At 35.7% G+C, this 20,752-nt stretch overlaps 2 protein-coding genes across 2 annotated transcripts; both read right to left on the reverse strand.

Moving 5' to 3' along the window:
* Positions 1–3,813: 3,813 nt before the first annotated feature.
* Positions 3,814–11,378, reverse strand: krt1-c5 (keratin, type 1, gene c5). Its single transcript, XM_084415385.1, has 10 exons — positions 11,246–11,378; positions 10,481–10,915; positions 10,282–10,364; positions 9,999–10,155; positions 8,015–8,179; positions 7,767–7,892; positions 5,305–5,522; positions 5,156–5,181; positions 4,253–4,364; positions 3,814–3,935 (listed from the first exon to the last, which is right to left on the reverse strand). Exons 2-10 carry the CDS (start codon positions 10,874–10,876, stop codon positions 3,893–3,895), a joined length of 1,326 nt encoding a protein of 441 aa, XP_084271511.1. The 5' UTR covers positions 10,877–10,915; positions 11,246–11,378; the 3' UTR covers positions 3,814–3,892.
* Positions 11,379–14,315: 2,937 nt separating this feature from the next.
* Positions 14,316–17,117, reverse strand: lhx6b (LIM homeobox 6b). The gene is made up of 7 exons (XM_084415134.1): positions 16,633–17,117; positions 16,412–16,537; positions 16,142–16,263; positions 15,274–15,488; positions 15,072–15,154; positions 14,806–14,901; positions 14,316–14,689 (listed from the first exon to the last, which is right to left on the reverse strand). Exons 1-7 carry the CDS (start codon positions 16,837–16,839, stop codon positions 14,552–14,554), a joined length of 987 nt encoding a protein of 328 aa, XP_084271260.1. The 5' UTR covers positions 16,840–17,117; the 3' UTR covers positions 14,316–14,551.
* Positions 17,118–20,752: the final 3,635 nt, after the last annotated feature.

The following is a 20,752-nucleotide window of genomic DNA, read 5'->3' on the forward strand; positions in this document are numbered from 1 at the left end:
TTATAGTCATGCACTGCAGTAGAGGTATAGGTACAGTGAGTTCTGTCCATCCTCCAGCTCTCGTCTTCACCCTCCTCCGTACGGTGTGATCTATAGGATAAGTATAGTTAGAATAGTCGGTAGTTAGAAGCTGAGGGCTAGGGGTTCGAGCTGGTCTAAACACAACCTCAGGTGGTGGGATGTCGGGTTCATCTGAGCTGTGCCATCTTGCCTCAGTGATACCTGAAGAAACAGCAGGTTGAGTACGTCTTCCTCTTCCTCTGCTTCTCCTTCTCCCTTCTTCACTAAACCCACTGAAAGTAGATGTAGTAGCTGATGCAGATGAGGTCCTCACCATCATCATCTGAATTCCTATTGCAACAATAGTACAAACTGAATATAGTATAAAACTTACATAGCATGTGCAACAATATGGTACAAACTGAATATAGTAATAAAAAAAGAAACTAATATGGTACATGCAACTATTGTACAAACTGAATAAAGCATAAAACTAACATAGTACATACATGCATCCATAATTCAATTATATATACACATCTTAATGTATACTTATCATACAATTATATGTTTACATCATATTTACAAATTTAAAATTAGTAAAGATTGTGTAATAGAATAGAAAAAATATATATATCACACACCGTTCTAGGGTTGAATCGGACATTTCCTCTGGCAAAAGCACGTCTGGTTCATCATCACTTGAATGAAGATTTGGCTCATCATTGTTTGATGGATGATTTTGCTCATCATCACTCGACATACAAACCCCCTCAACAACTTCTAGCAGTGTAAAACACTTTTTAGGCCTCGGTGGATCCATCTTGTGAGTGTGGCAGTGGAGAATGAGAGTGCAGTTACCTGGCTCCTGCTTTTCTGCTCTGCATGTGTATAAAAGTTCAGCAGCATTTCCAAACAGGAGGTTGATTGTGATTGGTTTGCAATTAGACCTAAATAAAGTTTCTATTGGATAACGTTTGTGCTTTCAAAGAGGTGATTTACAAACTGACATGCTGAAAGCAAAGGCTCTGACAGCTTTGGCTACTGAGACTGTTTTGCCTTGCTGTTATTGGACATAACATTGTGAAGTTGGGCTGTTGCTGGTCAGAAGACTACCAATATAGCAATTACGGTAGTATATTATAGCAAATCCACACACAAAAAAGATTTTTTGTGGTCATCTCCTCCCTGGCCGCCTGAAGGGTCGTCTCCTCCCTGGTCGCCTGCACTGCCTGCTCCGCCCTGGCCTCCCGTCTTGCCGCAGTCTCCAGGTCCTCTTCCACTAGAACACTAGAATATATGTTTTATTATGATTTTTTTTTTTTTTTTTGCATGAAAACAGAAGTTTCAATGATTAAAAGTGGGTGCATCGACTTTTTGTGACAAAGGTCAGAACTAGATTTTTTAGGTGCACTCTTGTCATAAATTTATCATTTACTCTTCCTACATAATTTGTAACAAAAACAGTAGTAAAATATCTATTTAGGAGTCTTAGACCTTTCCAATGATATATAGTTTGTCATGATTAGATTAGGATTTAATAGTAGTAAACTTAGGCTTCCCGCTAGCGGGACGGTGACAGTTAAACAAACCAAGCTGTGTTCTACTTACCACAAGGAGGCAGTGATATAAAGAGGAAGCGCGTTCACTCAAGTTTTATTAATCAGTTATAACATCTCGATGACTTAATTCAATTAGACATATTTGAAGTTAGCTACAACAGTATTTGAGATGATTATGGTCGTTATGGTCTCCTGTAGAGGGGAAGATGGCTATTGACATAAAACCTGTTTTTTTTTTTAGATTTCTACTGAATGGAAGAATTATGATATTGAAAACACTGTAGCAGCTGAAAACAAACCCTCCTCATTTGGCGAAGGCAGTGCTATGCGGTTTTAAAGTTTTTTTAAAAAAGTTGTAGCCTAAATAAAAGAAAGATAGGTTTTACAAGAATATGCCTTTTATTTCAGTCTTTCAAAATGTCACGTTTAATTAATAATGTGTTACTTGCCGTTTCTACCCTAAATATTTCCTAAATCGTTTTTCCCTCAGTGCAGGTAGTATAGCTTGTAATGTCATTTGCTACAATGCTGTGGTTCACAATGGTAAGGCAGAAAAGAAAATCAGAAATGTTTGTTAAGTTTCTCAGGGATAACAGACACCAAACAAGAGTCAGAATACACTTTGGCTGATCAGTCTTAAAGGAGAACTCCGGTCAATTTTAACATTGAGCTCATTTTTTTGTACATTTGGAGTGCTGTCAATACAGAGAACAACGACAAAAATCGGTGTTGCCTACACCGAGTTATTCTATTTTTAAAATTTGCACCCTATTGACTTCAATGGGGCAAGTAGTAAGCCTGCTTTTTAGCCTCTTAACATCCTTTAAGTGTCATTACAAGTGCACAGAAAATGTGAGTGATTCCTTCCGAGTGAACACGGGTGGATCTGACTGCAGTAGATGTTAGAGATATTAATAAAAATGAAGTTAATTCAGCCAGCGCTCATTCCTTTGTTTACATCCTGTTTTCGGTGGAAGGCCATAGTAATCGATTGTCGAGTTCACGCGCGTGATCATAGGTAACTAAGCAACAGTGGAGACTCAGACTGTCAGCCCAGCCGATGACGGTGCTGTGTGGTGTTCTGAGAATATCAGATCTGATGGATAGTTCATCCGAATCAGATGTTGAACACACAGAGGAACTCGACAATCGATTACTATGGCCTTCCACCGAAAACAGGATGTAAACAAAGGTATGAGCGCTGGCTGAATTAACTTCATTTTTATTAATATCTCTAACATCTACTGCAGTCAGATCCACCCGTGTTCACTCGGAAGGAATCACTCACATTTTCTGTGCACTTGTAATGACACTTAAAGGATGTTAAGAGGCTAAAAAGCAGGCTTACTACTTGCCCCATTGAAGTCAATAGGGTGCAAATTTTAAAAATAGAATAACTCGGTGTAGGAAACACCGATTTTTGTCGTTGTTCTCTGTACTGACAGCACTCCAAATGTACAAAAAAATGAGCTCAATGTTAAAATTGACCGGAGTTCTCCTTTAAGTTTATTGTAAGTGCTTCATTGTATGTATCAGTATGTTTACCCATCTGCACAATGGTTTATATAGGATAATACGCAGGGTGCAATGCTCACCTTTCACACACCTTTATTTGTCAGATGTGCACTCTATATCCATAAAATATAATTCTTATTTGACTTTCATATTTGAATCTGCCCCATATTAAAAATGAATAATTGAGTGGGGTTTTTGGTGCTCTTGTTCAAACATGAATGTTACATTTCCATAATATGACCTAAATATGTACATCAAAAATGATAAATAGAGACATTTCATTGAGTTAATGTTTTGGTCAGCACTAAAAATGAATAAGAAATTCTGACTTGCACCCATTAAGCCTGTCAATAGAATTATTCAACGCATTCACATCTATGTGCAATCTTTGCACTGTAGCATGAAAGCCAGGCTGTTTATGACTTTAATACATTTGTTACAAGTTTGTACAAAGTGCTTAAATTGTTATATTTCTGAGATGTCTAAAGAATATCATAGCAAAACAAAGCTCTTGTTTACCAGGACTTTACCAGGGTGTGAGTATCTTAGGTATTTCGCCCAAACCCTCACAAAAGCAAGACATTTGACACTACAGAGGTTTGGTGTCAGGGCTTTTTCGGTCATCGTTCTCAAGTGAGGCTGTCTTGATTTCGTCGTTCTGCTTGGTTTCTCACACTGTGACCAGACAGGTTCAAATCCCCATCCACAGATACATTTCATTTTTCTACCACTGCCTCTAAAACTAGTACTTGATTCAGAATATCAGCTAGTATCGCATGTATTTAGTTTCACTGTGTGACTTTCGGTCTATACTTTTAAATGACCCGCTCTATCGCGACTCGCCTTACAGAATCAGACCTAAAGAAAGTGAAGAAGAAATAATATCAGTGCACAAGCTTCACAGTGAATAGAAATGCAAGAGAATAAAAAGACATTCAGACAAGAGAGAGTATGAAGATGTAAAGCCTTGTTATAGCTTGGCTATACCATGAAGAAAAAGAGGTGGTAGAAAAAAATCAAGACAGCTGACACATCACTAGTTTCTAATAACTGAAATGTTTATTCACTTTTTTTGGTGAAATGATGAACAGATCACTGATAATAGTCTTTTGATGTTTTGTACTTTGTCTACACTTATCACAAGGATGGATGTCACGTTTGAGCCTCAGACTCACTTTTTTCGTTCTTCAATCTGTTCAACTTCACTGGATTCATCCACCACCTTTCCATTTACCATGGTCTGGGTGACCACCTTGACAATCTTCCTGGTTCTCACTTCAGGCTCTTCTACAAAAGGCAAAAAAAAACAATGCTAAAACTAAGAGGCATGATAATTTATGCAAATTCAGTGTTTTAAATCTAAACTATTGAACTACTCAAGTGGTCTTATTAGATCACTTCCCTTAATTTATTGTGCAGAGTTACTCTCAAAGAGTTGTGTTATCAAAAAAGGATGTGTTGTCAAATATGGGGCAAGTTGTCACAACGTAAACTAGCCATAAAACAGCCTTTCAGCTAAATTTATGACAAAATTCTCGAAACTGCAAATATCTTAAATGTAATGTACAATATTAAACCATTCCAACAAATGTTATACATCAAGTTATAAATCAAACTTTTGTTTTAGCCAAGAACCGTAAAATCCCCGGAAAAAAACTGCCAGCTGTGAACAATACTGTAAAAAAACACATCAAACCGTAAACATACTTATGGAGTTACATGTAAATTTAACATTTTAAACATTGTACAATACGTAAAAATGTATATTTACTAAAACATAAACACAAGGTACAACTTGACTCAACTTGACATTTTAAGTTAAAGTCTTCGTTCAATTATAGCCCTATAGTTGACACTTTCCTGTACAACAGTGTTGTTTCATTGTGTCCGCTTATTTTAAAAGCTATGAAAAAATTATGATATAATTGTAATTTTAGATTGTAGGGATTTTTGTGGATTTTACAAAACCACTACTCGAGAAAATAAGCATCAACAGTATATTTGCAAGTATTAAAAAAACAGAATATATCTTGAGTTTTAGAGTTTTATAGTCTATGGACCTTTCCATTCAGACTTACTTTTAGGAGTGGCCATCTCTTTCATCCTGAAAAACAAAAAGGAAAAAAATGTCACATCTGATTTTATATGTCAGAGACACTCCAGTCCGCATCATCTGTTATGTACTGAACTGTAATGTGTCAATTGAGAAACCTCTCTCAGTTCTTACACTTCCTCTCCATCCAGCAGCCTTCGGTAGGTGGCAATCTCCAGCTCCAGGTTCTGTTTGATACGCAGTAACTGCTCGTAATCAGTTTTGATCCTTTGCATGTCCAGGCGCAGCTGTGAGAGCTCGTCCTCCAGCTGTGTAAGTGTGCTCTGAAGACGCTCGATCTCAATCGCGTACTTCTGATTCGTCTCTCCGAGGTTCCCCTCAAGAACACCAACCTGAGGTGGGCCGTAACATTCATAACATTTTCAATGTGAAAGCTCAAAGGTTTTGAAAGAAGTCTCTTATGCTCACCAAAGCTTAATTTATTCGATCAAAAAATACAGTAAAAACAGTAATATGGTGAAATATGATTGCAATTTACTTTAATATATTTGAATTTTCAGCATCATTACTCCAGTCTTCAGCGTCACATGATCCTTCAGAAATTATTTTAATATGCTGATTTGCTGCTAACAAAAAAAACATTTATAATGTTACAAAAGATGTCTATTTCAAATACATGCTGTTATTTGGAATTTTGTCTTCATCAAAGAATCCTAAGAACATTGATAATAATAAGAACTGTTATTAATAATTGAGCACCAAATCAGCATATTAGAATGATTTCTGAGGGATCATGTGGACTGGGGTAATGATTCTGACAATTCAACATAAATCACATTTTAAATTATATTGAAATGTATTAAATTTAATCAAATAAATGCAGCCATGAGCATTAGATAATTACATTTCAAAAACATTAAACAAATCTTATTCACTTTTGACCAGTTGTGCACATGGTTTAGGTCAAAACCATTATTAGAGGTCCATCAAGAAATAAACTGCCCATCTGCCTGATCTAAAACCAGCACGTGTGAACGATTATTGAACAACCCGCTGAAAGGTCTTTATCACCAGTCCAGGCCATGAGATGCAATGTGTTTTTAGACTGTCATCGCATGTATTACAGAGTGATTTATTATACAGGAGTAAACACTGTTTGCATGAGGACGAACAGCAGATGTGAGGGGACTGTGGTTTCCTGTGCTGAAGAGCTAACCTTGACACATTCTCTGGATATTTGTTGACGAACTATGGACTAAATGATTGCAGATCTATTAAAAAATGAAATCCAACAAAAGGTAAAATGAAAAACACTGCAAGAATATCTAAAACAGCTCACTAACATTGCCCTTTAACCACAGGATAGTGGATTTGAAGATTGTTTATCCAAGCAGATTTACAAATGAGTAATATAACATATAGTAATTGGTCGAAAGAAGGTTGGGAAGATCTATTTTTGCTATAACCTCTTGAGTTCAAGCAATTCAATCTTGGACATTTGTACATTGGTATACAGCGTCTTCCCAACCAAGCTACTGAAAGACCTCACTTGTGTTCTAAAGAAGACAGTCAGAGCTTTTCAGGGAGATGTTAGGGTTGAGGCTTTGGGAAATTAATTTCATCTTGGAAGAAAATGGCACCCATTTTTTATGGATGGATGAAAAGTAGTAGCACTGAGCAATTTTTCTGGAAACTTTGTTGTTATCTTGTATATAAAGTGCTCAAAAAAACTTCAGAACATTTTAGAGACAATTAAGTGACTGTTTTTGCCTCTTTCCAGGGATCAAATATCTGGTTGCAACAAAATAACATATATGTATCAACTATAAAAACTTCCCCTCTCTCCTTCAAAAAGTGACATTGTTTCCTTAAATATCATAAGGGGTTTTAAAATATAGGGTTTAGGGACCCCCAGTGGGCAGCAAGAAAGTACTTGATAATCCATAAAAAAAAAAAAAAAACCATTTACAGAAATATTTTTATATCACTCAAAACTAAAATATTAACTTAGTGAAATGTTAATCTCAAATATATATAGTCTATATAGCAATATTTTCCAGATAATAATTTAACAATTTGGTTTAGCATGATGACAATGTATAACTCAATAATTTACTTAATTAAACTTTGATAAAATATATAATAACTTTGAATATATATATATATATATATATATATATATATATATATATATATTATGAAAATAATATATATTTGTATATTTAAAATATAAAATATAAATAAGATGTGTGTGTATATATATAGCATTTATATTTAGCATTTTTTATATATTTATATTTAATGAAAGACATCTCTGCAGCATCTCTCCAGCCAAACAACTGGAAAAGTAAAAAAATAAATAAAGTGGGAGACACTTTTTTCCTGGAAATTATGGGGATACAACTATTTACTATGTCCCAGTGTTCTGAAGTCAAACACTGGCATGTACTATTAACAGATATCTTTTACGTCTTGATTTGTTTCAATAGGATTTAAAAGTCAAGCAAAAATCTAGTGGACATACAAACCGCAGCAGATTAACCTGCAACCTGTGCAAAAGCGTAAGCATATAGTCACATATTAGCCCTTTGACCAGGTGTAATGCAGGAGTGAGGATAAACGCTCATTCACATCACCTGTTTGCGCAGACTGTCCAGTTCCACCTCTAGCGCCTGCAGGAAGCGTCGTCTTTCGCTGAGCTCACTCTGAGCACATCTCAGAGCCTCGTTGCTCTCCTTCACCTCCGACTGCACGTTCTCCAGCTGTCACATATAAACCCACCACACGTGCTTCTTGTATTACAGAACACACCTGTGTTTGCAGTCAAATCATCAGTCTATAAATAGATGTTTGGGATGTGTTGGCTGTTGGATTGTACTCTGACCTTCTTCAGATACCACATCTCAGCGTCCTCTTTATTCTTCCGTGCGATGCTCTCGTACTGCACCCGTAGCTCCGACATGATGGCTCCCAGGTCTGGGCCCTGGGCTGCGTCCACCTCCACGTTCACTTGCTCGTTGGCTAGACGGGTCTTCAGTGCGCTCTTCTCCTTCAAGGAGACAGACAAATCATTTTCAATCTCACCAGATAGTTAAGCACTTAAAATGTTTAAATTGCACTACACTCTTAACCCTCCTAATGCTTTCGGGTCCGATTTGACCCAGAAAAGGTAAAGAAAATCTTAATATTTTAAGAACTGTTCACTGAAAGCTTCTTTGGGGAACCAAATATTTTTGTTTTATTTGACAAGAGTATTTGTACCATCTTTCTTTAAAAATAAATGCCAGTTGATTTGATATCTTTTTATATAATGCAATGATCTCCATACATGTTTAAGTATGTGGCTTAAGTGTCCTAATATTGTAGGCTACAATTGCCTATTTGCAGTCTTGTCAACGTTTTGCTCTGCAGATGCTCATTGTAAAGTCATTAATGTGTTTAGGGCAGTGTTATTATGGTTAATTAAAACCATAAAAAACATCAGCTAAAGATAAATCAGAAAATACAAAAATAAAAACTATAATAGTAAGATACTAAAATAACACTGGTTTATGGTTAAATGCTACATTTCAGTGGCGCCACACCTGTCTGTCCAAACACTTCTTCCCCTGCTCTATGTTTGTGGACATGGGTGTGTGTGTGTGTTTATGTGTGTGTTTTACACACTGATTATTCTATATATGTATCTAAAGAAAATAACTTGATAAGGGTGTTGCTATATGTATCTACTGTGAAGGCAACATGATCTTGCTCAAAACATCTATGTAATAGGATATTCTAACTAACATTGTCATCACAGTATGTTTATATGCCTATTAGATTTTTATATTGTAGAGAAGTGGTTAGGTTCATAGTTGGGCAATAAATATAAATGTGTATAAATATAATAGAAAGGATTCCTGAGGACTTTTATAAGTTTCTAAATCTATGTAAATTCTTTTCAGGTGATGTGTTGTCAATTTATATTGTACATTATTTTCAGCATATAAACATACAAAAATGTATGTGCAAACTTTATTAAAGGGATAGTTCGGCCAAAAATGATATTTAACCCATGATTTACTCACCCTCAAGCCGTTCGAGATGTATATGTCAATCTTTTTTCAGACGAACACATTTTCAGTTATTTTAGAAAATGTCTTAGATCTTTCAGTGGTTATAGTGTGAAGCTATGGGGTCCACCTCCTTCAAGTCCCAAAATGTGCATGCATCCTTCACAAAAGTAATCCATCCGGCTCCAGGGGGATAAACGAAGGCCTTCTGAGGGTAATCCGTGCGGTTTTGTCGTAAAAATATACATATTTAAAACTTTATAAACTAAAATAACTGGCTTCCGGTAGCGGTCGACGCGCGTTCACGGAGATGGATGCTGGCGTATGACGTAGGACGTAGCGTAGGAAGCGTAGTGACGTAGAACGAACGTGATAGCGCAGCCAGAGAGCAGAGCAAAACAAAACTCTACGTTCGTTCTACGTCACGACGCTTCCTACGCTACGTCCTACGTCCTACGCTACCGGAAGCCAGTTATTTAAAGTTTTAAATATGTATATTTTTACGACAAAACCGCACGGATTACCCTCAGAAGGCCTGGAGCCGGATGAATTACTTTTGTGAAGGATGCATGCACATTTTGGGACTTGAAGGAGGTGGACCCCATAGCTTCACATTATAACCACTGAAAGATCTAAGACATTTTCTAAAATAACTGAAAATGTGTTCGTCTGAAAAAAGATTGACTTATACATCTCGAACGGCTTGAAGGTGAGTAAATCATGGGTTAAATATAATTTTTGGCCGAACTATCCCTTTAACACTAACAAATATTAAAAAGAGCATGTTTCCCCCCCCATGTCAGTTATGTGTTTAACCTCATCATGATTCTTCTTCAGGAAATAGAGCTCCTCTTTCAGACTGTCCAGGTCTCCTCGGAGGGTTGCGATGATCTGATCATGATCAGATTTGGCTCGTCTCAGAGCATGGCAGTCTCTCTCAACCGACTGGCAAAGGGAAGCTTCTGCTTCCCATCTGTTTATAAAGAAATAATATAATAATATACAAATTAAACCTAGAAATTAAACAAAATGGTAGAAAACATTTCATAATGGATCTTTCTCAAGGATTATAAGGAGGAACAAAAAGAGCAAAACTCACTTGACCCTAAAGTCATCTGCTGCAAGCTTGGCATTGTCAATCTCCAGCATTATACGAGCGTTCTCCAACGTCTTTTTCCTCACCTAGAGAGCAGAAGTTTGATTGTAACTGTCTATAAAGACACAACTGAACATTCCTGCTACGTTACTGTCTTAACCATAGCAATAAACAGAACTTAAATTCCACTAGATAACCGAACCTCTTGTCCGATCGCATGTGCTTGAGCCATCAATCCCTCAATGTCGTGACCCTTGGGTGATCGCTCAGTCATCAGCTGTTTAATCTTCAGCTCCAGGTCAGCGTTAGACTTCTCCAGAGTGCGCACCTTTTCCAGATAGCTGGCAAGTCGGTCGTTTAGACCTTGCATGGTCTCCTTGTCACTGGCACCAACTCCCAGACCATTCAGTGAGAGGTTGCTTAGGATGTTGAGGCCATTTCCCAGAGAGGTGGAACGAGACAGGGACAGACTGCTGGCTGAGGAGAGGGACACTGGGACTTTAGAGCGTCCCCGAACTCCAAAATCACGCATAGACATGCTGGAGAAAGACGGCCGCCGTCCAAGAGAGTGACTGTGCATAGAAAAGCTGGAGGTCATTGTGCTCGCAGAACCAGAGAGGGGGTTTCTGAATGTGATCTGTTGGTAAAGAAATATGCATTTTTTGTTATACTCTGAATGCAGCTTGTCGTTCATTTATGAAAACTCTGAATACCAATAACTCTCCATCTTTACCTTTTCACTCTTCATTTGCACGTGCTTAGACAGATTTGTAATATTTATGGAGTTATTTAATGGTTTAAATGAAATGCTGCAGTGAAGAATTTACCATAAAAATTGTTGGAGATTTGGGAGAAAATTTTGCATTTTAATGACAAAACCCCTGTCTTCACACAACAACAAGAAAAGGTCATTTGGTTGCAAACAAAGAAGAACAGAGACTTTGTGAAGATGAAATGTAATACTTACATGTATTGTATCCAAATGTAGTGCAGAGCCTGTGTGTTGGTTTTGTCCAGAGAAGAACTGTTGGCTTTTATTTGTAGTTGCTCATGTGATATATGTGCTTGGACTCCTCCTGAAGAGCTGTTGACTATGGAAGTCTATTGCCAGCCAATCACATCCCTCCACAGGTAAAGGATATTTCCTGACTAAAAAAAAAAAAAAACACTGATATTTTCCCAAGGCATCATCCACAGATTACAATGCACATTTTATTTTGAAAAATGTCAGTAACAAATTATGATGCTTCCATTAAACCATTGCTAAAAGACTTAGTAATACGTACACACACACACAAAACATTTCTGAAAAAGGTTAATACAATGAAATTCAAAAATATCTTCTTTTATGTTTAGAAAAGTTTGGAACAACATGATTTGTCTTTTTTGGGTGAACTAACCAAGATAATTAACTGACAATTACGGTTTATAATAGAAGTGTGTGTCTATAATAGAAGAATATCCACTGTGGGACAGGACAGAGTGTACTGCAATAACCATAACCCATTTTTTTCTGAATCTTGTGTAACCTGATTTACTTTAGAGAAGGGGGAAAAGTCCATATCTGTACATTGACACTATTCAGCAGATACAATGACCTGTAACCTGAGAACTGCTTCACACAGAGACGGTTCTCCAAGGCCTCACTAACCAGGAAGAAGCTCAAACAATGAAAAGAGTAAGAGAGAGCAGAAAGCCAAAACCTATGAGAAATGTTTCTATTTGGGGAGGAGGTTGACCTAATTACAGGTAACACACACTGTGACTGAAAATCTGAATGAATTCTTCTATTTAGATTCAAGATTTGATTATTGGTGTTTTTCGCTAGTTTATATCGTTAACAAAAAAATACCCTCACCATGTGTTTTGGCCATTTATTCGGCTACAGTAATACCGTTTTCTAAGTATGAAGTATACCTGTGAATAGTGTTGCATAAGATGGTGATGCATGGTACTTTGATGTGAACCATGGTACTAAATGATTGCCACCATGCCCCCTCTATCTAAATATACTAAATAGAAGTATCAGTAAAGACGACCCTTCCATCAAGAACATGCACTGTTGTAAATAGAGTCAGCACCATCATGTGGGCACAACTGAAATGGCACACTGATGTTGTGCTGACTTTGTGCATGGAGAAAACAACCACAACTAAAAATGATTGAACCCTTATAAACATATTTTAACATATGGTGTATATACAGAAATGACTATTGCATAATACGTTTATTCAGCAAGGATGCATTAAATTGATAAAAAATTATACAAAAACGTATAATGATACTAAAGATTTTTAATAAATGTTGTTCTTTTGAACTTTCTTCAAAAAATCCTGAAAACGTGTCAAGGTTTCTACACAAATATTAAGAGACACGGTTTTCAACATTGATGATAATAAGAAATGTCTCTTGAACACCAATTCCGCATATTAGAATGATTTCTGAAGGATCATGTGACACTGAAGACTGGAGCAGCGACTGCTGATAATTCAGCTTTGCATCACAGGAATAAATGACATTTTTAAAATTTAGAATATTTTAAAATATTTCACAATATTTCAGTTCTTTTTGAATTTTTTATCAAACCAATGCAGAGTCTTCTTTCAAAAATGACCTCAAACTTTTGGACAGTATTGTACACTTTAAAAATGTATTACAGTATAGTAAATTGTATAGTAGACATTAAAGGTGCACTGCAGGAAAGAAATTACCCATAAATGACTAGGAAGGACAAGCAGTTTTAGATTGGTGTTTGACCATTGAGGCTTATTGTAAAGCTTAAGTGTGTCCAAATCAATACAAGACTATGAGATTCTTTCAAGAAATGGTGACATTAATGGACAGAGCAGTAAATCAATGCATCATGCAGTATTCAATGCCTGTAACTGCTGGCCTGGTCAACAATGAATTGCTCGCTGAATGAATAGTTTAATGGTCATTACTTGATTGGACATTTTTTAAATTGTGATTGCCCTTAAACACACACAGGAAGAAAAAAAAGGAGACTTTCAACGTCCACTGGAATTATTACATACCAATGAACATGAGAGTATAAAATACCTTGATGGCTGTATTATATTGGGCCATTAGATGAACTGACAGATAATTGACAATTATTGCTAGAGTGCAAGAAAACAGATGTCGCCAGAGCTGTGGATTTTAAGATGCAGTCAGAAAATTGTCCCAATTCTTTAGCAATCAGACAAACAGAGACTAGATATAAAGATGTCAAGCTTGGCATTCTTTTTTTTTTTTTGGCAAATGAATACATAAGATGAAAAGAGTACACTTTAACTACATGACAGTTGGAAAATCCTAATCCCAATCAAGTAAAATGTTTCTCGGTTCATTTTATCCATCTCACGCTTTGAGCAACTTTTGGCATCAAATTAGCACCGGATATACTGACTATTAAGGATGTTAAAAACAGATGTGTTCCGTATTATTGAAGAGTCATTTTACGACTTCTAGTCAATCATATGATAGCTTTCAAAATCCTTTGAACTCAATATTCTCTAAAGATGACAGTTGTAAATATACACCTGCTACAGCTAATAACTGGAAATTAATAAATACATAACCATCTAAACAGAACTGATGTTTCTTGATGGATTAATAAAAGATTGGTACACTATCGTTTGAGGTCAGCAATATTTTTTTTATGTTTTTTTTTTTTTTTTTTGTATTGTCTCTTGTTCTCTAATGTTCAAGGCTGCACGTATCTGACCAATATAAAAACAGTAATACTGTAAAAAAAACAGTTAAAAAACACACACATATATTACAATTTAAAATAAAATTTCAAGTAAAACTGATTACTGTTTATACATTTCATAATGTAACAAATATATTTTAAAATGTAATTTATTCCTGTGATGGCAAAGCTGAATTTTCAGCATCATTACTCCAGTCTTTAGTGTCACATGATCCTTCAGAAATCCGATTTCTGAAACATTTCTTATTATTTTGGCTTAATATTTTTATGGAAACTGTGATACATATTTTCCTGTATGTAAAAACACGCATTTAAATGTATTTATAGGCTAATATAAATATTTTGTAGCATTACAAATGTCTTTATGTCATTTTGATAAATTTAATGCATCCTTGCTTAAACAAGTAATCATTTCTTTTTAGAAATCTTACTGAACCCCAAACTTTTGACCAGTATACAATCAGCACTTAAATCAAACAATCCCCACATAAATTATTATACATCAAAGATCTCAAGGAGCACATGATATGCTGAAATAGAGGACAGCCTCAGTGAGTCTCAGGTCTGCCTGAGGGGCAAGAAGTACTGGTTATCTGACAGAAAGGGCACTGCAGAGGTCTGGTATCCGTCCCATGGAGGAACACTGTCATGAAGTGGGTTCCTCTTCTGTCTGGCTCTACAGTTTTGGAACCAAACCTACAAGAATTCAGTACTAGTGGTTAATTTTTATTTTATTTTTTAAATTCACATTCTATAAAGAACACTTCAATTGAGAGAGTCACTATAAACTTGAGCCTATAAATGTTCTGTACCTGTATGACTCTTCTGCTCAGCCCAGTCATCTCTGCCAGCCTCTGCAGAGTCTGTGCATCAGGGTTCTTGTCTTGGATAAAGTGGGTTTGCATAATCTGTATAAAGCAAATACACATGCAAGCCCAATCTGATATGCACAGATTTTTGTACACATTTATTTGTGGTTTAGGATGTATCCTTAGACTTCAAAGAAACATTCAGAAGCACATAGTTAGCTGTTACAGTCCGTTTTACCACAGGTAGAGAAAAAGCATCTGAAGTGTACCTGTAGCTGTTCTGAGGTGAATGACGTACGAGGTCTTTTAGGCAGCTTTGGGGGACACTGTGTGACTCCGTACAAATCATTTCCTGTTGTGATACAAATAGCCTCATGTTTAATGTTCTTACTACTTAATATGCAAGATATTGTTTTAATGTTCTTTTTTCCGTTGGTGTTATGTATGAAAAAAAATGCAAACAAAAATTACCATTGTCTGACATGGGATGTAGGTTTAGCATTATGTCGTAGTGAATGCGACAGAGAACCTGGTTCTCCATCAAGCCGAACTCCTCCCCTGTAGAAAGCTGCCTTTTACAGAAGAAGCAAGCGAAGCAGGTGAGATGATATATGCCCTTCCCTGCCCTCCGAACCCAGTCATTTGCACTGACTTGATGGCCACATCGGACACATATGGCAAAAGTACTGAAAAGAACATGTATTATTTTCATGCCGTTATCGACATTTGTCACAATAATTTATTTTAAGAGTTTTCAGAACTTCAGTTTTCTCAGTTTTCTTCTTCTTCAGTAATATAATTCAGGTTGCTGTTTGTAACTTTGGCTACACTTTCATTAAAAAAATAAGGACATTAGTGAAAGTCCTGATATTAAAGCTTTATTATAAGTTAACATATGAAGAGTTCAGATGCAAAAGCCTCTAAGTGCCATCTGAATTTTTTTATCAAGCTCGTATAAGTTCAGTAATTTCACTTAAATGACAATTAATAGGTAAGCCATTTAAGTGAAATTACTGAATTTAAATATACAAGCTTGATAAAAATGATAATTTTGGAAGAAAATTTCAGATGGCACTTTAGAGGCTTTTGCATCTGAACTCTTCATATTATATTATATTATATTATATTATATTATAGGCCTAAATTAAGATAAATTGTTTCTTAAACATTTTACCTTTTATCCTAAAAGTTTTCTGTTCATTATAAAATTATCAAATACAGTACAATTATATAAGCACTTGCAGTATTGTTGTCAACCAACACACAATAAATGTAACTAAATTATGAAAATCCCAAGAAATGGAGGAAAGCTTGGGGTGGGAAAGATTAAACACTTTACCTGTTATAATCCTTTCTACAGAAAATCTCTTTATTTCTGATAAAGCAGCTGTCTTGGTGACCCAAGGAAACTGCGCACACCGAGCACTGCAAACATTTCAGGTGCCACGTTAATCCATTCACCTGAGAGAAGAAATAACGTTAAATATCTTTAAACGCTCAAAAATATTTGTTATTTGTCGTATTCATTTAATTTAGTAGTCTTAAGAGCACATTATATGTTGACAAACGTATTATCACTAATCTTTCTGCGTCATTGTGAGGTTCATACCTTCAGCACTTGTCGGTCCACGATTTCTGTCCCGCAGCGCGCGCATATGATTGAAGACGACATCGATGAACACCTTGATGTCAAAACAGGTCCTTTCTCCATTAAACTCCGACAATGATGGTTCGACTTTGGAAAAATATATTTATAATACCCAAGTTAAAATATATTTTTTGTAATAATTAAGTTAAAATAAGTGAAAACGTAATTAATTCCATACTTACCATTTCTGTGCGTGAGGATAGCTTGCTTGAAGCGATGAGGAGACTGGAATTTAAAACCCGAGTCACCAAATACCACTCACACAAATCCTGAATATGGAAGCTAATGCTACACTTAGGTGCAATTATAACAGAATTATTGATCTTAACCTCTAAGCCCTTCAGAATTGTTAGCATGTGCCATATAATAAGAGAACAGCGAAAGTCCATAATTAGAATGACTTGAAAAGTTCAGGATTGGAGACAGCCAGAGTGTAGCCTATTTCAGCTGTCAGTCAAAGGCAATAAGGCCATCATCAAAGAACATAGACAGGAAATTCAATACAAGCATTTTGTGGCATTTACAAGCCAGCACTTGACATGGTTTAGATGGTTAAAAAAATAAAAATAAATGCTTAACGTAAAAAACAAACAAAAAACATTTTATTCCATTTTAATACATTTATATACGGTGTATTTCAAATATCTGTGAGAGATTTGGTTGTAGATCTCTAACCTCTTTACTGTCAAAATATCTTTTATTAATAGACTTCAAGAATTATTGTTGAAATGACTTCTTGTTACAACCAACCTCAGTAACTTGGTTTTGTTGTAAATTCACGAGTTCACATCTACATATAATTAGTACAATAAGTTTATGCGTATTTGGCGTGCTGTCCGGGGGGAGGGCTCCGAGCTCGGAGTTAGGCCCGAACCCAGAGTACTCCCCCCCAGTTGGTAAGTGTAGATGGAACTGTAAGGGGCCGCTCACATATCGCGCATAAAAACGCGTCGAAAACGCTAGGTGCGCCGCGTTCTCCTTTTTCCAAAGCGCTCGGGTGGTTGCGCTCCGGAGGCGTCTGTCGTTGCTAAGCTTGGTTCTTGTCACGTGACCTGCGGTGCGCTTGCGGCATTCTGAAAAGTTGAGATGTTTTTATCTCGATGCGGCGCGGACGCGCTTGGAAAAAACGAGCGCGTCGCACCGCGACCGCGTCGCTTCCATTATGAGCGCGCATACCGCGCGGCTACATTTGAAATAACGAACTTGCGCGCGCAAAAGACGCGATATGTGAGCGGCCCCTTAGTGAGGAGATGGGGTGGAGGAGGGATGCTGACAAACTTTCAATGAACAGAGATAGGTCTGCTGTGAATTTATACTTTGTCATTGAGTTGATTACTGATTAATCTCCAGCTGTGCATAATTTGGTTAATTATCTGAACCTGCTCCTCCCGAACTTTGTTAATAAAACATCATTTAATGCATTTTTTCCAGTAACGTTTCTGCTTTAGCATATGAGAGTGGGGATGGTTGCAACACTTTTTGCATTTCCTTGAGTTTTTTCAGAGACTGTTTGTATTGGAAAGCCAAAACTGTTTATACTTGACAAAGTCAAATGTTGCAACTAACCGCATAATAGGGGACGGTTGCAACAATTCACAAGGAATGTTCTTTACCGTCATTTTCACATTTATTTATTTTACTTGTGCACAAGGTCTTCACTAAGTTAATTTGGCTGTATAAAGACAAAGAGTAGTAAAAGAAATTCAAGTGGTTTTGAATTTACGTGTGGTTGAATTTTTATTCAAGTGGTACAACCAGGTTTTGGTAAATTATTACAATAGATTTAAACAAAATATGTTTTTTAAATCAAAATCAACACTGAAATTTAATAATACCCCTATCTGTTGAGCATTTCCTCTCTTGTGGCACACTGAAAACAGAACAGATCAAATGTAGATCAATGTTTAGCCTACTTAAAAAAAAAAAAAAAAGGGGAGATACCTGACTATTAGGATTCTTTATATAACACATACAATTATAATCTTGTTATTGTCACCATTATTTTCTGTTAGTGTCATTATCATGGTCTTTTAGTTTGTTTTCATTCTCATTAGTGTTCCGTCAATTATCCTCATTTGTGTTTGCTTTATAAGTTGATCCCTCACGTTCATTCTCTGCTTGGTCTACGTTGCATTTAGAGTGTGTTTTCCTTCCTGTCTGTTTATTCTTTGTATTATCATCATTAAACGTTGTGTTGGAATTATACTTATCATCTTTGTCTACCTTCCTGCAACCACCTTTGAAAGTTATGCTATGACAAGAGTTTACATCAACGTTGTGATAGGGACAGTTTCAACAGTGTGTTGCAACATTGACGGATATACCATGATAACACTATGTTAGCTTGACACTATAGCTTTGACACATGCCTTTTAGAAGCTAAGAAAGCATTGATTATGATGATATGACTTCATAATGCTTCATGCAAACAGTTAACACTGTATGAAAAGATTTGATCATAAAAAAAACTTTTTAAACTTGAAATACAGGGGGTTTTTGGTTTTGTTTTTCAGAATGAATGCTCACATGGCTGCTTTCTTCCAGGAAGGAAGAGGGGCTAACTGAGCATGTGTAACATGAATATCATCTCTCTCATTTCCGATTGGTGAAATAAGCCATGTTGCAACTGCCCAATGTGTTGCAACCGCCATCCCTATAGTATGCAATATCTATTTACAGTATTTGAAAAATGTTTGTTTTTAATGATGTTTTATAAACAAAGTTCTGGAGGAGCACGTTCAAATAATCAATTCAATCAAATCGTCATCAAACAATTACCATGTCTACATGAGAGGAAGCATATATGAATTCACTCTGTCAACTCACCTAATATTCCTTGACAGTTTCCAGCATCCCTCCACCACTCCGACTCCTCACTCTTGGCTTGTTCTTCTTGAACTCTGGGTTCGGGCCGAAATACCGAGCCCGGAGCCCTCTCCTCAGACAGCCCATACACAAAATAAATACATTTGAAATATATTTTCAGAATATATTTTGAAATATATTTTTGGAATATATGCAAATATTCGAAATTGGCCCAATAAATATATTTTTGTTAAATATATGTAAATATATATAATTATATATTTTTTTTTTTTGAAAATATATTTTAGTTAAATATGTGAATATATTTATATGTCAATATATTTACTAACAGCATATATGTTCATATATGTTTTAACTTTTGCAAATTGTTTCATCTGAAATATATTTTGAAATTAAAAAAGTTAACATTTTCACAAACAAACAAACAACACATTTTCAATTTAAATCTGAGTTCAGCTATTTTTGAGTTAAAAACCAGATAGAAAGCAACTATCTGTCATTTTACATTGCAGTCATTTAAATGTAAGTACAGTATTTATTATAGCTGTGTGTCATAATACAGTAGTGAAATATGGTAGCCTACTGTTGTGTATAGGGGAAAAGGTAGAGGAATTACTATGATCAAAATACATTTTCGACCCTTCTTTAGCAAGCTAAACATATATTTTGTCATATATTTTACATTACATGTTATAAATGTAAATATATTTCACACTTAACATCATATATTTTTGTTATATTTCAGAATATACTTCAAAATGATAAATATAAGTGAACAACAATGCAAATATATTTCAATGTATTTGGAATATATGCCACATATATTTTTGACACTTTAAAATATATTTCAATAAATATATATATTTTTTTCTGTATGGGAGCAAGCCAAATACGCATTTATTCTATCTGACTTATTTGCAAGTGTAAACTCGTGAATAATGTGCAATACTTTGTGAATCACAGTGAATCACTCATTGCCACATCCTTCCCACATTCAAATTTGGATTTTAACCAAAGGGGATGGGACAGATCCATCCATCTTTATGATGCAATTCTTATGTTTTCCTTCACTGGCATTTAAGTACAAAAATGTTTTTAAGACCATTATATAGTTACACTGTAAAAAATTTCAAGTGACCGATAACATCTAAATTTGTCAATTAGTCTGACGTATTATTTCTCATTGAGCCAATGTTAACAGACTATTGCAACAAGAATTTCACTTGGGCCAATTGAAAAATGTAGATGTTATCGGTCACTTGAAATTTTTGATTTGGGAGGGTTAGAATTTTTTTACAGTGTATTTTAGAAAAGATGTAATCAAATGTCTTACCGCAAAATCAGTAATATTGGAAAGATATTAGAAAGATACACTGCTTATGAGCAATATAAATATGCTAAAAGGTGCATCCTAAATGACAAATCATCAATTACACACGGTGCTTCCAGTATGCAGCTGAATGCCAGAGAGGTGTT

This window comes from Rutilus rutilus (assembly GCF_951802725.1).
Source record: "Rutilus rutilus genome assembly, chromosome: 7".
NCBI classification, from domain to species: domain Eukaryota; kingdom Metazoa; phylum Chordata; class Actinopteri; order Cypriniformes; family Leuciscidae; genus Rutilus; species Rutilus rutilus.

Bases quoted from the DNA above. Each gene is read 5' to 3' on its own strand.
- krt1-c5 (XM_084415385.1), bottom strand. From the start codon at position 10,876: ATGACCTCCAGCTTTTCTATGCACAGTCACTCTCTTGGACGGCGGCCG. The intron at 5,182-5,304 runs GTAAGAACTGAG...TTTGTTTTTCAG, and splicing joins CTGCTGGATGGAGAGGAAGT to GATGAAAGAGATGGCCACTC. The intron at 4,365-5,155 runs GTAAGTCTGAAT...TGCCTTTTGTAG, and splicing joins AGAGATGGCCACTCCTAAAA to AAGAGCCTGAAGTGAGAACC.
- lhx6b (XM_084415134.1), bottom strand. From the start codon at position 16,839: ATGGACTTTCGCTGTTCTCTTATTATATGGCACATGCTAACAATTCTG. The intron at 15,489-16,141 runs GTAAAGTGTTTA...TGTTCTTTTCAG, and splicing joins TGTAGAAAGGATTATAACAG to TACTTTTGCCATATGTGTCC. The intron at 15,155-15,273 runs GTAATTTTTGTT...GTATCACAACAG, and splicing joins ACATCCCATGTCAGACAATG to GAAATGATTTGTACGGAGTC.